Genomic DNA, 17,209 nt, shown 5'->3' with positions numbered 1-17,209 from the left:
AAATTTAAATTCCTACAAATTTGTTAAAATATTTTTAATAGAATAAATTTTTTAAATAATAACTATTAATTAAATATAATACAATAAAGTTTAACAGAATTTTTTAATAGAATATTTTTTAATAAATTCATACAATCGTTCAACAAAATAAGACTTTTTACATTTCGCCTTCAATAAAATAAAAAATTCACTCGACCATTCGCTCGCTATTTCCAATCGGTACCGCCAAAAAAATGAAATAATAATGGTAATAAATGAAATAAAGAGTAAAAAATGAAATAATTATGTATAATAATAAAAATAAAACTACATATTTGTTGCGTGACTTTATTAAGGCCTGAGGCTGCATCATTATTGGATGTATAAACAACTTTCTTCTTTTGACGCTTTTGAAATTGGTTCGATTGAAGCCTTTGGCATGAAAAGTACTGAGAGAGGTTGTTACATAGCTAATCAATAATTATTAGATCATAAATTGACTAATTAGAAGGCTTATAACTTAGTTTTTTATCACATTTTCATTACTGGAAGTAAGAAAAATAAATTTCATTATTAGGATTTAAATAAAATGTAATAATTTCGTTCAGTTCCTATAAATTCAGATATAGATTGCGAGTTTTTGCTATAAAAAAGTCTGTTTAACTGAAATTTAGACGCACCAGAAAAGTTCAATCTTTTTTAAGCAGAGTTCTCAATTATTGTAGCACTCAATTGTTGAAATGTTGTCTCACTTGTTGCACACATTATAAGCCTCTCTTACGTAATAAGAAATTTAGTAATGGGTGTAAGTCACCTCAGAAATATTTCTCAGTCAGTTTAAATGACCTGTTCAATTGTTGAAGTTGATATGGTCCTGCTAAATCTTACTATGCACCGTTTCAAGTCTGCTCATGAACGATCTATAATTTAGACAAATGCGTAACGATTTAAGCATTGAGTCATTCAAAGCTCGAACAAAATGTCAAAATCAAGTAAAACATAACATTATAAGCTGCTAAGTATTTATATATGTTGTATTTAATTATCTGTACCTTATTTTAGTTCTGCGTTATCCACGCACAGGCTGTTCAAAATTTGCCTTAAAAATTTTAAAAAACGATAGACTTAACGCAACTACAGAGCAACCTGATTCCTCTGCGTGGATCTCTGCTACAAAAGAGCTTCCTCTGAAGGAAAAATTTATATACTAGAGTGTTCCGAATGCAATGCTTGTTTTTAAAAATCAGAATTGGTAAGATTTAAAAAAAAATACGATTAATGCCATTTTTCTCAATTAGTTCATCATCAATCATCTGCAATTAGTTATATCAAAGAAATCTGGTCATAGATTTAGAATAGGATTTAGTAACAACTTTTTTTAAAATTTATAATAATATTGTGCTTTAAAAAAGGTGAAAAAATGAAGGCTGTGTAAGCAAAAAGTCATTTAGATATCAGGTTTGTTGGGGTTTTGAGCGTAACCATAGGCTGTAAGTCATTTCCATTATCAAAGTAACAATAGCTACTGCCCAGCCTATCAAAAGTATAATAAACACACCACTTAAATCTGATAACCCTAAAGGTGAGGCTAATGTACTCTGAGAATAATTACTGTTTAAATTTCTCTTTAATTCGATTTTGAAAATGACATCGTTCCTGAATTTTTCATACATGCCGCTACTCAAAATTCGGAGTAGCATTTGATTAAAGCGCTCTTTGCAGCAAAAATCTTTCCTGATTGCAACACCTGAAGGAAAATTTCCAAAAACATCTTCTGAAAAAAAGTACATTTCAGGGGGCCCCAAAAGTACTCGGAAAAATGCCGGGTTCCCAAGTATTGCTACGTCTTCTGGAACAATTTGGCTGATATTCGGATAGAAGTACCATTTATTCTTTTTAATGTATTCCCCTAATCCTTTGAAATGAGGTACAATGCTTTGCGACAAATATTCTGCTTCAAGGGTGGGTCCCGCAGCCAGACACTCCATTTTCCCCTCTCTGACTGCGGTGTAGAGATCTTTGAAATCTTTTATTTGTTTCATTTTGATTAGGGATGTCAAAAATGATAACAGGACAGAGCTGTAACCCAGAATCAGAAAATATGAATAAAAGAGCCAAATTCCAAGTGGTATCCACCTGGACATTGAGCGAGGATTGTAGCTCATTCCTTGTCCGAAAGAAGATCCCCACACATTGAAGAAAACCGAAATAATTGAGTCTTTTGGCGAAATCAAAGCTCGAAATAGCACTGTCACTAAGAGCAGTACGGCAAAAAATAAAATCCATGTGAGACTGCTGAAAGGATACGTGAATGCTGTTGTTTTCGGCAAGAAAGGAGCATGATTCATCAGAAACGTTTTTTCAAGAGTGTAGTAAGGTACGCTGAAATCTGCTACAGTCGACCTTTCTTCGGTGACACTTATATAGCTGAATGCCATGTCAGTTTCATTCCTCGCTATCATTCCCATCATTCCAGTCCAGTTTCCGAATGCATCCTTGGAACCGTACGAATAGTCTGAGGGAACAAGAATCTTATATTCGAAATTTAGATAGCGTGACAATAGTTTTATAAATTCATCTTCAATACCCGAAATAGTGATTGTGTTGTCGATTCTTTTAATTTGTGTGGTTATGGTATCGGGTATAACAGCAATTCTAAGTTTAGGTGGAAAATATGCCTCCATTTTTTACAAAATCCTTTTAGATTTAATTTCAGATTAAGTGCTTTGAGTTAAGTTTGTTCTTGAAGACTTGCAGAGTATAGAGATGCTGCATTGATACGAAAATTTCTCAGTTCTTCATAAGATGAATGAATTCTTCATGGAAATATTCTTCTGGAACTAGTATGAATATTTTGCGGTTGGATAAAAAGCTTCGTATTGATTGTCAGGTTTGAAATTATCTTTGCTTTATTGAATCAAGTCAGTTCTTGAAAGCTAACAGAAAAATAAAAAAACACTATTACAAAGCTAATCTTCATAAGAAACGAGTTTCTTTAACTATATAGTATTATTTTTAAAGAATTTTAAAATAATCATTAGTTTGTATATTTTCAGTCTAGGTGCAAATCATTATTAATTCCTAATAATATATTAAATGCTCAAATTATTTGTGCACAAGTTAGTCCATGAAAGTTGCCAGGTAAAAATTTTAACTGTTTCAATTGTAAAATTTTAATGAATGAATTGTTCCTCATAAAATAAGAAGCGCAGGCTTATACAAGAATTTTATATGTTTAAATAAAAGACAAACAAATAAAGCTACTTGAATGAGCGGCAAGATCCATTTTTGCATCTCATGTTCTGCTAATATTTTGTTATTCATGAATTCCCTTTTCTGATTGCACAAAGAATTTTAGTTTCTAAACAAGCATAATTTTTAAACCTTGGTACGAAGTTAGTTCTTAGTTAAACCCTTAATATTTTATATATCCCTAGAAAACAGTACTTGAAATAGTTTAAATGTTTGTGCCATTAAACAAAATTTTTGGGGCAATTCCACCCCCCCCCCCCACATTTTTGTTGCTAGTAATGTGTATATATTGATAGGAAAATAATGTGCATGTTTATTTAATGGTAAGATTAGATGAAATAAGTGATAAAATGCTAACTAAGATGTTTCAGGACCATGTAAAACGTCTTATCATTGATTTCTTACTCATTTAATTCTATTTAACTAAATGTGGGTTTAGTTTTTTTGTTTTTAAAGTCAGCTATAAGATTATTAAAAGTTAAAATTTTTCGATATTTTGCAATCTGTTTTTTTACCGATACAAAAACTTTTACCGTATTGTGGATTGTACAAATAGGTTCTTTCTTTTTTTTAATATTTTATAAAGCCTTAAATTATACACCTTAACATTTAAGTTTATTATATGATTTTTACGGTTTTTTTTTAAGGAAAAACAAATTTTTCCCTTTAATAAACCGTTAAATAAAGAGTATTTTTCGTCAATAAATTTCAAAGGTTTTGCATGTTTTTATAGAAATAACTTCAGAATAAGTATCTTATTTTAAAGCAGCTCATTTCGAAATGCGATATCTATACGTTTTACCGTCAGGGTTTCAAGCACTCTCTTGAGATTTTTTTAAATTTATTTTTGCTATTGTTTATTATTACATCTGAAAAATGACAAACGTGCTTATTTTCTGGAATCGAAACTCATTGTTAAATGTAATGAATATTACTAATGAATAATTGTGATGAATTACAATAACGTGAACACTTAATAGAGAAAGAGCAAAACAATTACAAGAGTTCTAAAAGTAATAAAAAACCTATATTAACTAAATTTTTCTTATTCCCGAAGAAATATTTTGAAAATTATTTTTAAACTTAAGAATTGTTTAAATCATGCAATTTCTAAAAATATCAATAAATTTTAAACCATTTAGAAGTTTGAGGGGCCGGCAATAAATTACGAACTTTCTATATCAAAAACTGTGGCGATAAACTTGTAATGCAAATCAATTACTTTCGTTTTTATATGCAATAATGCACAAAATTTCGTAAATCTAGCTTAAATATTCATTAAATATTTAATAACATTTTTTAATGCTAATTATTTTGCCTTGCATTTTCTAACTATATCTGCAAACAATTTAACAATTTTTTGCTGTAATTTTAATAAACATATCATTTTAAAATAATTTCTTTTTAAAATTTGTGTAGGATACAAGTAGTTAAAGTAATCCTTTTATACGGCGCATGCACGTAAAACATTAAAAAATATATTTTTTCATGCTTTTATTTTAAATTGCATTTGGGTATCTATCAAAAAATCTCGATTTGAATATCTTAAAAATATAAAAAAGGCTTAGCAGTTTTTTTAAGTAGTTTTGAAAAATATAAAAAAGAAAGCTTTGAGTGGTAAGGGGCTTTCCACAAATTTTATTTTGAGCAATTAAACAAGATTTATTAAAAAAGATTTATTGAAAATGACATAGGCATTAGAATCTTTGCCGATTACAATATTTCATGTATTTTCTTTCCTAATATCATCACAAATTGTTCCGTATCAACATTTTGAGGCATTGTCATTTCATATTGAAGTATGTCATATAATACAAAATAAAATTTGTTATATATAACAAATTTTATTATATATATATATATATATATATATATATATATATATATATATATATATATATATATATATATATATATATATATATATATGATAACAGTTATATATTAATGGTGGAAGATCCCCTGAACATTTAAAGGATTTAAGAAAAAGTATGAAAATTACTTTAAAAATTTCTAAAAACTTATGATCTTTCCTAGATGTTCAAATAGGGCGTTCTTTATCTGACTAAAATTAATGAAAATATTATATAGGGTGATTCCCTATTAAATCATTTTTTTCACATGTTTTCCTTCCTAATATCATCACATTTCGTTCCGTATCATAATTTCAGGGCTTTATCATTTGTTATTAAAGTTTGTTATATAATGCGAAATAATATTTGTGGAAAACCCAGTATCATTTAGAACGTTTAAGAAAAAGTAAGAAAACTACTTTGGAAACTTCTAAAAACCATTGACATTTTTAAGATGTTCAAATAGGACCTTCTTCATTTTACCAAATAGGATTTTAAAAAAATCGATGAAGAAATTACGAAAACATTTTTGAAGTGATACTTCTTATGCGGCTTCCAACAAGGTTGCGTTAAACGTTTAACGCTACATTTTTATTGGCCGGGAAATCACGTGATAGGATCCAGTTTTCCCTCATTCATTTCCATATTGTTTTGGTTCTCACTAGCATAAAAATAATAAAAGTCATAAAAGTATTATTTTTCTATAAATATTTTTTTAGTTTGATTTGATACACATATATTTAATAGGATAGTATTTTTTATTTTCAAATTTAGTGGATAACAATTGTAAAAAATGAGTGAAAACAATCCCACGGACAATGCGACGGATTTAAGGTTATGTCAAGGTACGTCTCTTGTGAATATCAATTGATTTGATACATTATTAATACAAATGCATTTTCCATGGCGAGACGATGGGGCAACCACAAGCACTTCCACTGGTTCAAGAGGTCCACGAGGGAAAAATGCACAATATTACCGTTATTACAGAGCACGGAAGCGAGCGGAACCGGAAAAAGAGTCGTTGAATGGAACTAGTGATCCTTCTACGACTGCTGATTCTTCTACAATTAACATCGCAGGTTATGAAGTTTAACTTCTTCCGCACGGAGGGACTCCACGCACTATTTTTTTTTATTTAAATGTTTTCCGCTGACGCGCAGTATGAAACGATTCCTATAAACACTTATATCTTGCGTAATTTTTAACGAATCTTTTTCGTATTTTAAAATGATATTTTTATTATTAATTAAAAAGTTTCCTAGGAAAGATTTTTCAATTTTATTGAGTATTTCTATAATTGTTGTTAGAAAGCGCAAAGCAAAATAAGTAGTTTAATCAGTTTTATGTTCTAAAAGTCATACATCTAAATATTTTTTTTAACAATATTTATTGAACTTTATTTTCCTTTATGACTGTGACACCTTGGTTTTTGTTGAAGAAAAATAAATAAAATAGTGATAATTTAAGTTAAATAATAATAATAAAAATATTATATGAATTTGAAATATTGGAAATAATTTTTATTGAAACTTTTTTAATATACATTAAGATTCTGCAATGTAAAAAGCATCGTTATTTCTATTAAAAAATAAATAATTAAAGGGAAATTTCTAGGGAAGTGAAAAAATTAAGGAATTGTTTTACAAAAATTTTGAAATGGAATTATTTTATATTATTTCAGTTGAAGTTTTCATTTTAAAGAAAATGTATGTTTTTAAAAAATATTCATTTTTTAAAAACTCCTATTTTATTTCCACTGGGGAATTCAGAGTTTTTTATTTTGAGGAATTCTTTAAGTTTACCATTGTTTTTTAAAACACCTTTTTAAAAAAAGTCCATCAAATTTAAATGATACTTAATTCTATAAACCGAAGATTGTATCTTCATTTTTTCACAATCTTAGTGGTATAATGAACGGTACTAATGTTTTTTTCTTTCTGAAATATATACAATGAATATTATACAAAAACAACAATGTTTAAATTATAACAATTATAAAACGTGATTATTTTTCACCACTTTTCTTGTTAAGTATTTTTACGCCTGGAATATTAGTTAATATCTGCTACCTAAATTCTCAGAAGCGAACCTCTAATTTTTGACCGATTCAGTAATGCCTGAGCTATATTTCGTTAAATTTGAGAATTATTTCGTAACGAAATCACGTGGTTTGTAAATAAACTGGAACTCTCAAATATACGACGAAAATGTTTCCTCAACTCGAATCCTCATCGTAGTGGAATGTGGGAGAATAGAATTTATTATATATACAGCGGCCTAGGCCAATAGGCCCATACGCCAAATACAATGGATCATTTAAAAGGTCAACAGACCCTTATATAAATTAAATACAAAAATATATGTATATATAAAATACAACACTTATTAACCCTTATATAAATAAAATACAAAAATTATGTATATATAAAATACAACACTTATTAACCCTTATATAAATAAAATACAAAAATTATGTATATATAAAATGCAAAAATTATGAACCCTGAGACAACCAGTAAAAACTGTGTGAGTTGTGAGCCAGAGCTGGTGGACCCCTCAATAGAAGACAAAAAATCTAACAATTCACCAAAAACAGCCGTAAATACAACTCATAAAACCGCCAAAAGGTGAAAGGATAAAATGACGTAAATGAAAATAGTGCTAAAATTGAAAAGTTAAAACTGAGACAAAATCACAGATGTATACACTTGCCAATAGGGCATTGAAAGGATCCAGCCAATCAAGCCAGCTTGAATCCTGCTGGTGGAATCAAAATAGTGAGGGTGAAGTAGTAACAGGTAGTTAAAATGAAGAACAACAAGTAAAGCAGAGTAAATTCAATTAAAGTACAAAAAAACAGAGGATAAAATACCAATAGATACTAAAAGGGAAGAGTTAAAAGGGGTGTATAACAATCTAAAAACCGTGTATAAAATACAATCGCAATGTAAAATATCAAATGTATTAAAATCCAAAGGTTGTAAACAAACCTAAAGCATGTATAAAATGCAAAGTCAAGTTAAAAGTCAAATTAAAACACTAAAATGGCAATGTGGTCCAAAAAAAAAGGTTTTGGCAGGTTAAAATTAAGCAGGTTAAAATTTTAGTTATTGTCAATTTTGTTTATTAATTCCATTTGTTCCTCAAGAGTAGTTTTAATGATAATCTTGATAATTTCTCTACAGACCTTGTCTGCAAAAATTTGTTGGTCTGTTTTTAGGAAGAAATAATTTTTTCGGAGTGTTCGGTACCGATCACAAAATTATATAAAAGATGCTCTATGGTTTGTCTTCGGTTACAGTTTGAGCAAGTATCTGATTTATTAAAAAATTTGTTTTGGTGTACTCCGAACACTCCGTGCCCCGTCAGAAATTGGTTAAAATGGAAATTAGTTTGCAACCTTGTAGTTGACGGGGTCTTAATGAATTTAAATGCATGCCTGCCTTTCTCAGAATTTTCCCAATTGGTTTTCCACCTTGCCATTAAATATTGTTTGATTTCGGTTTTAGCTTGTTTGGGGGTCTTCAGAACCTGGAGATCCACACTGTCAGAACCAATGGCTTCTTTTGCTGCCCTGTCTGCCTCCTCATTGCTCTGGATCCCCACATGTGCTTTTACCCAGTTCAAAATAGTGTTCTTATTCCAAATTTTTTTGATCTCTTCTATGAGTTTGGAACTGGGTTCTGGGTCAGCCAGGGCCTGGAGGGATGATAGTGAGTCTGAAAAAATCGTTGCATGTGTAATATCATGTTGACGTAGCCATATCAGGGCAGGTGGGAGAATAGAATGTCAAAACTAGGAAAAAAATTAGGCGATTTAAAATAAAGTCACGAAATATCATCTTTTCATTTTATATCTGTCGTAAAATCTTGCAAGCAATTTTCGATGAGATAGCATATTGCCATATTATAAAATAAAAATAAAAACTCGTTCATTTCTGCTTAATGTGCTCTTCTACAGCCAATAGCATGCTTCAGACTGGCTGTAGAGGAGCCCACTAACGGCACTAACGGGTTGACTGACTAACTGATTGGTGACTAACAGGTTGAGAATCACTATTTAAAAACATAATATTCTTACCATCTGTAGTCAAAACACTTTCCATACGCCTTCCAAAAACTTCCGCAAAATATCTAAATTGCAGTGAAATTCAACGTCCTCAATGTACTTAAAATCGAATTTATGTGTATACATGTCACTACAACGAAATCCATATTCTTTGAGATAATAACGAAACCCAGGATAATAATTCAAGAAAAATTTTACGTTTTTATACCATGCTTAAAAACGATATTATTGTCTGCATTTCTCTCTGTCAATACTTTTAAAGTAATTAAGAAATCAATGATAATTATAAATTCATGATTGATTATAAATGCATCGATAAAAGTAATACCACCTCCTCATACCAAACTTAAAATCGATTTTATATTATTGCATTTTAACTATCTTTTTTAAAGTTAATCGAAAATCCATGATTATTTTGACATAAAAATACCACCCTTTATTAGATTAAAAATTTCAATATCTTTTCCAGGAATAATAATAATGTTTTTATTATTCTAAAGTATTCTAAATAGCAAGCAAAACTTTTATTTGTATTATTCGGTAAAATCTTTTCGAACCCTAAGCAAGAGTTAAATCAGATGCTGAAATACCCAATTTTGCCAACTCTTTTTATGTGTTGTTTACATAGATTGTTTCAAATTATTTGAGGTCACATGTTATGGGGCCTTATAAAGGAAAAGACCTGGCTAGCTTCAAGTCTAATACAGCAGAACAATTGAATTCATGATAAAATTAAGAAATAGCAAGCAGAATAAAATTAAACAGTTTTAAAAAATTAAAAAAGTAAAAAATGTCAATATTTTGCATGAAAAAGTAATACATAAAATAATGAGTCGTCTAACTTATAAGAATCAAATTGATATAGCCTCAGTCAATTTTTAAGATATTATATTCACTTTGAATAAATTTTATCTTAAAAAGTAATTTTATTTAATGTTATTATTGAAAGTTACAGATTTTTTTATGTGTTTTCTTTAAAAGTTTTTGAAGAAATTCTTGTAATATATTTTAAGATGAAATTTATATAAATTGAACAAGATATCTGAATAATTAACTGAGGTGATATGCTTAATATGATGATATGCTTACGATATCTGAATAATTAGCTGACTATCAACTCGAATTTTTTATGTTGGATTCTTTATTTCACATCTTACTTTTTGATGCAAAATATAAAAAAAATATTATTAATTTTTTAAATTTTTTTAATAATTTATCTAAACATTTTTAAAGTTTTAAAATAATTCTCCAAGTATTACTTGAGAAATATGAGGAAAAAAAAAGAATTAGTATGGAAGTTTTTTCATTATTTTCACCAAATCCCGAATAACGCTGATGTTTATCCAGAATTACTTAAGTATTTTACGTAATGTTAGCAGTAATGAGTAATCAGTATGCTTTTTTCAAATATTGAGTACACAGGGAAAGCATGACCAGCTTTTTACAAAATATAAATATTTTAATTTATTTGTTATTATTTTAATTTATTTATTCTCCAAGATGATTTTATTTCGTATCTCATTTTTGCTGATAGTTTAAATAATTGTTTTTTAAAATCTATTATAAACTACTCATTTATTTAATAATTTTCCTTGAGTGTAGAGTGTGCAAAATAAAAAGGATAACACTCTGAATAACTTAGGTTCCAATGATCTGATTTTGCATTAATTAAGTACCATCCATAATGGCTCAATAGAATGACCTCAAATATGTAATTAATATGCTAAAAATCAATTAAGATACATAATCAGATGCAAAAACGTACTTTCTTTTTAAAAAACATACTTTTTTGCGCATTTTCATTTCTGATTACTAAAACTTGAGAGGGGGAGGTAATTTAGAAACTGTAAAATATAGCCTTGATATTTTCGTCAGAAGCTCGGTGGAAAGTTTGAATTCCTAAATGTTAATTTTTTCTTTCTCCTCCTTTTTCCATAGCATGGAAACCTTTTTAAGTGACTCGATAAATTTTCTCACACAATTATTCATTTAATTTCTCTTAAGACAAAAATAATTTGTGATAATTTTTTATTATTTTGTTTCATGAAAAAATTTTAACTTCTAGAATATACAAATTTTGTAACATCACTTTAAACTATGTAATTTAAAATGAGAGAAATACAAAAATCGATAGAAATCAGTAAAACTATTTCTCAGTGAAAATTTAAAAACTATGTCTTATTAAAATTTTATGATTTAAAAACTATTCAGCCAGTTTCGAACAAATTTTGTATTTTTGTTATTTAAAATGATTTTAAAATTGCTGTTCCTCATAATATTTTTCGAATTATTTGAATAAAATAACAAAATAAACTATTGAAATTGCTATTTTCATTGATTATTTTTGTTTTAACTAAATCTGTAAATAAATGCAAAAACGTTTCGAAAATTTTAAAATTTTTCTTGAGGTGTTGTAAAACGCGCAGAGAGATTGGTAATATGGGATCAAAGCTCTTAAGAACTCTCCTGACGAATCTATAGGTAACCATATTTTTCAGATTGCTATTTGTCCCTCTATATTTTGATGGTCGAAAATTGAATTCCGTTGAAAGAAGAAAAGGTAGATTTATTCAGAGAGAGTACGTTTCGTGACTTAATTAATCATAAACCCTAATTAATCAACATTTTTGAGATCACTAATTTAAACCATTAATAGTAGCGCATAGTTTGTGAAAAGCAAACCATGACAAAAAAAATAGATAAATAAATAAATGAAATAAATAAATAAAAAAAGTTATTACATTAATTTAGAGATTGAATGAACAGCTTGAGATTGGTTTGACCAACTATGAGACAATTTTGCGCTATGGAAATAAGTGTACTTATTAAATCCTTAAGTGTACTTATTAAAGCAAAGTCAAAAGAAATGGATGCAGGCAATGATTTTATCTAAAGAAATGTAAAATATTTACCTGGGGTCTCGATCATTTCATCGACAATCACTTCATCGGCAGGCTATTTTATCCACACCACTTTATCGACAGGCCATTTCGTTGACAGGGTTATTTCATCGACAGTCCACTTTGTCGACAGGCCCTTTCATTGACAAGTTATTTCGTCGACAGGGTAATTTCATCGTCGACAGGGTCATTTCGACAGCATATTCATTTTGTCAAAGGTTCATTTTTGGCTTCAGGGTCCTTTTGACGACAAGGTCATTTCGTCGACAGGTAAACTTCATTGACACAGTCATTTCGTCGGCAGGGTCATTTCATCAACAGGGTCACTTCGTTGATATGATCATTTCGTTGACGTATCATGCGTAGTTTTGAAACTATTTTTAGGGATTTACACTATATATTTTTATTATAGGTTAGCAAAATACTATTATGTAATTTTGATACGAACGAAATTTTTTCTACTATGTTGCCATTGCCATAAAAGAAGAATTTTTTTTCCTTTAAAAAATTCATATCGGATTTTCCTTTATTACATCCAGTTAAAAAGACGAAACTTTTGTGTGTTCTGGTTGCAGTTTTCAAGTATTTTTTTCTCAGATAAATTGTTTTATTTTTAAAGTGCATGCATTATTATAGATTAGCATCACAACGGCAATTGCTATAACTACGAAAAAATGATTCTTGATATAGCAAAAAAATTAAAGGGTGAAAAGAACATGGAAGAAACAGACAAAGAATTAAAGAATGTGAATTAAAAAAATAAGTTATAGAATAATGATATAATTTTAGAACTGAAAATTTTATTTTAATATCGTTTTTTGAATAAATTGATAGTTAGTTGAGAATCGTTTAATCGAGAATGGTTGAAGGATCAAAATCTACTTTTCTATACCTAAATTGTAATAGAGTAACACTAGTTGTCATTACAGGTAAGGATTGTTTTCAGATCATTACTAAGCATAATATTCTGATTGTTGTCAACAAAGCAATATGTCAACAATAACAATGTCAACAATATTCCGACCGTTGCAACTTGATGTTAACAAGCAAATTATTTTTAATATCAAATCCTATAAATAAAATATGATATACTTAGAATTAAAAGTAATAAAAATATATTACAATGAAAATTTAGAGACTATTTCGGGGGAAAGAAAGCTCTATTTATCGCTGTAAAAATTTTCAAAATTTTTAATTGTACTTTAGCAAAACCATAGATTTCAGTGCAATTCCCACAACAATGAAAATAATTATGGGCGTTAAATAATTATATATGCATAAGTAAACTGATTCACATGGTATCTTGCAAGTTAATTTAAAAAAATGTAGTTTCGAAGCAAATAAGGGAATGTTTACATGGGGTTAGAGTAGAAAGACTCATGGAATAGTTCTGATATTTTATCATTCAAAAATTGGCTGTTTAGGTAAAAGGGAAAAAAATGTGTTGCATTTTTATATGTAGTTACAAGACAAATCACAAAAATGTTTCAGTGTCTTTAACACTAGGACAGAAGTATATGCTTATTCGAACAAAATATGAGAACTCTTCATAGTTTCGTTGCCACTATTATAGCTTGCTCTTCACAAAATATTTTTTTTCTATGGATAGTAAATTAAAGAAAAAATAATAATAAATAATACTAAATGAATTATGATTTAATTCCCTTTTTTTGAGGGATTTGTACAAGACACAATTTATTTGCAAGGAAATGAACAGAAAATCAAACCAGGTATTTACGCGTAAGAATTGGGATATTCATTTATTTTTTCACCTAAACGAATTTCCTACCCCCTTCCTTACCTATCGAACATTGAAGGTCTTGTTACTAATTTTTGTGTGATCGTCATGTAAGAATCCTGAGTGCTATGAGTGCGTACTAGGCATGTTTCTTAATCGCCTTTACGAGATTACCGACAAACAAAACCATTTTTTTTTCTTTATCTTCAGTCTAAATTGCAACCGAAGAGTTCCGACTTTAGTGTGGATGCTGGTCTCTGCTGGATCATAAAACTAGTATTTAATCCATCAACGGTTCAACTTCTTTGAAGGGTGGGGGGGGGGGGGCTGAATTCCAGGTGCATCTAAAAGTGGATAAATCTCCTAGGATACCAAGTAATTATTACTCTACAAAGAAAAAGAAAAATCTTGCCATTAAAATTTCGACCACTTCTTGACTAGTTTAAGTGCTCAAATTTTTAACTGGTTTTCAGTACAGGATGGCAATTTTTAAACGCTTTCTCCCCGCGACAAGTCGAATTTATCGCCAATCAAAATTTGATTGTTTTTCAGCCAGAACAAGCTGGAGACACAAAACTAAAATATAGAAAAAAGGAAAAAAAAATATATTTAAAAAATAAGTTAGCTCTGTAGATTGAAAATGAGATAATGAATTTATAAAAAATTTTCACTCTTAACAAAAACCGCGAGATCAAATTTTTATAATGAACTTATATCAACATTTAAATTTCAGCTTTTTCGATTTGGAGACAAAAATTAACATATATTTTTCTGTTTTAGTTCACTTATCAAACGTGATTTTTAAAAGACTTTTAAATTACCGGCTGCACTTTCGAAAAGGATTTATCAGCGCTTTCATTTAAAATATACATTCTCATTGAAAGTTTTATCAATTTAAATAAATTTTTTTTGGCTGTCATATTTAAATGATTAAATATTTGGGTAAAAAATAAGTTATCTAAACTCATTTTTAATTAAACATTAGAGAAAATAAAATCAGATGTATATGGAAAACTCTGATATGCTAATTTCAAAAGTCAATTTTATTGTTATATCGCAATTATTTGCATCTTTTTCCTAAATGTTTATATCATAAAATCCAATTGGACAGGTTTCCTCCCCTCCTCTCATTTTAAACTTAGGGAACCATTTTTTTACAACGATATTTTCAATTGTATTGCATATCCAGGATTTGTAAAGTCATTTTTAGAATTTTGAGTATTTTTTTTCTTATTTACATTAACGATGTCTTTATTTTATAAGGTAAACGAATTTATAAAGATTTGGGAGCACACGGGATAAAATAGAAATATTAAACATTAAAGTGCTATAAGTAAATAATTAAATAAAAAAATAAAAAAAACTGGAAATGCGAGAACAATTTTTTTGTTTCAAACGATATTTCATTTGAATTTCACGAAAGTGCGTACGGAATTGTCAGAAACTTCCCTCCTCGGCAGCATAGCTGATAAAGACATGAGGAAAAGGGTCATAACAAAATTGCTCATAAATAATACTTGCCAATTTGTTTTCCAAATTTGATTTTAATTTTCTCAACGTGCATTTATTCAAGATTTTTGCAATATCAAAAAGTTCCGCCCTTTGCTCACTTTGCTCCCCAATTTTCGCAATAGCCACTCTTTCAACTTAGTTTCTTTCCCTTTATTTATCGATATTTTTTATATTTATTTATTTATATTAGGAAAAAGATGAAATATTTAATTATTGAAATTTTATGTATGAAAATGTTGTTAATGTGCTAATCGTACATAAATGAATGATTACATTCATATGAAAAAAAAAAAACAAAAACAAAAATCAACTGAACTTGAAAAAACAAATATTTAAACGCAGGAATATATAATTTGTGATAAAATAAGAAGTAATTTTACTATCTATCTATCTAAAAGATTTGTAATTTTTTCTGATTAAATTCTCTGTAATCACTTTGTCACACTATTGTTATCATTGTAAAAGTATGTTTCTTGTTTCTTTCTTTTGGTTTTTTGACAAGATTTAGACCGTATTAATGGGAATTATTCATTGTAGGGGAGCATTATATCAGTATAATTTTCTTCTTATCGATAGGGAATCTTTTCCACAGAAATGCCCTGTTCACAAAAGGACCTTGTCAATGAAATTATTATGGGCAAAGTAATTTCAATATCACACTGATTCATTAGATACTGCCTTTTTTTTCAACTCGTTATTTTCACATTTCATTAACTTGCTCTATCAAGGATCATTCACAATAGTTATTGTAATTGTTTTTGCAGTAGTCTACAATTACGCACTTTAAAAATTAATCTTAGAAATGAAAGTGTCAAACATGACCAGAAAAAAAAATAGTGTGCAATACAATCGAAATGTGTAAAATACAACTAAAACACCAAATGTAAAAAAAAAATTCCTTTCTTGCAACGTAATTTGAATAAAAGGAGTAGGCAATTTTCAAATAAAGTGCTTCTTTTCCGGCAATTTCAACATACGATAAAGATTTTGCATCAGGCTAGGATTAAAATATTTCAACACAAATATACTAAATTTCGAAGACTTTGCCGACGAAATAACCTTGTCTACAAATTTACCGTGTAGACAAAATGACTCTGTCGAGGAAACGGCCCTGTCGATGAAATGACCTTGTCGACGAAAGGACCTGTAGATGAAATATACCCGTCGACCAAATGGCCTGTTGATCTATCAAGATTCCTATCAAAACCAAACGAAGCTTTGCCTAAAACATAGGGTTGGGTAAAAATTTGCAGCAGCTGCTGAATAATAATATGACCCCTTAAACTTTCAGTTAATTTATCATTAAAATTGCAAAACTTTCAATGGTTCTTTTTAAATTTATAATCCAATATAATCCTGATGGCAACCATCAAGTGGTTCTATTATGAGCCATTATATATTTTAACGGTAACCAACATAAGTGACCATTCTCTCGAATTCGGCCTACTTTAAAATGAACCCACATAAGAATAACAACTTTTATAGATTTCTTATACATGTTGAACCATTAAAATTTTCTCCATTGGAAATCATTTCCTGGAATAATCATAAACAACCATTACTCCAATGATGGACCAGAGCATAAAAAATGCAATTTCTGTCTCTGCATTACCTAAAATAATTTCCATCATAGTATATTGGAAAACCATTTTTCGGACAATGACTATCAATAAATGATGGGCATTGTAGGACCAACAATGCCATCCATATGTTATTAATTGACCATGTAATCAGTAAAACATTATCTTCCAACATAAACCGAGGGGGTATCTTGGGATATTGATCCACTTTTAGATGCACCTTGATTTCAGTCCCCATCCCTCTAAGAAGCTGAAACTTTGATGGATGAGATAATGATATGGGGAGTTAGGGGAGCGCTGGTGGACTAAGGGTAGCGCACCTCT

At 29.0% G+C, this 17,209-nt stretch overlaps 1 protein-coding gene across 1 annotated transcript; it reads right to left on the bottom strand.

The window, feature by feature from the left end:
- Window positions 1-1,433: 1,433 nt before the first annotated feature.
- LOC107446252 (putative glutamate receptor) lies at window positions 1,434-2,663 on the bottom strand. The gene has a single exon (XM_016060851.4). The coding sequence runs from the start codon at window positions 2,661-2,663 to the stop codon at window positions 1,434-1,436; it is 1,230 nt and encodes a 409-aa protein (XP_015916337.2).
- Between the last annotated feature and the right edge of the window lie 14,546 nt (window positions 2,664-17,209).

The sequence above is a fragment of the Parasteatoda tepidariorum genome, chromosome 8 (assembly GCF_982258835.1).
Source record: "Parasteatoda tepidariorum strain Cologne lab strain chromosome 8, Ptep-v5.0, whole genome shotgun sequence".
NCBI classification, from domain to species: Eukaryota; Metazoa; Arthropoda; class Arachnida; order Araneae; family Theridiidae; genus Parasteatoda; species Parasteatoda tepidariorum.
This window is presented reverse-complemented; position numbering and strand designations above follow the sequence as displayed.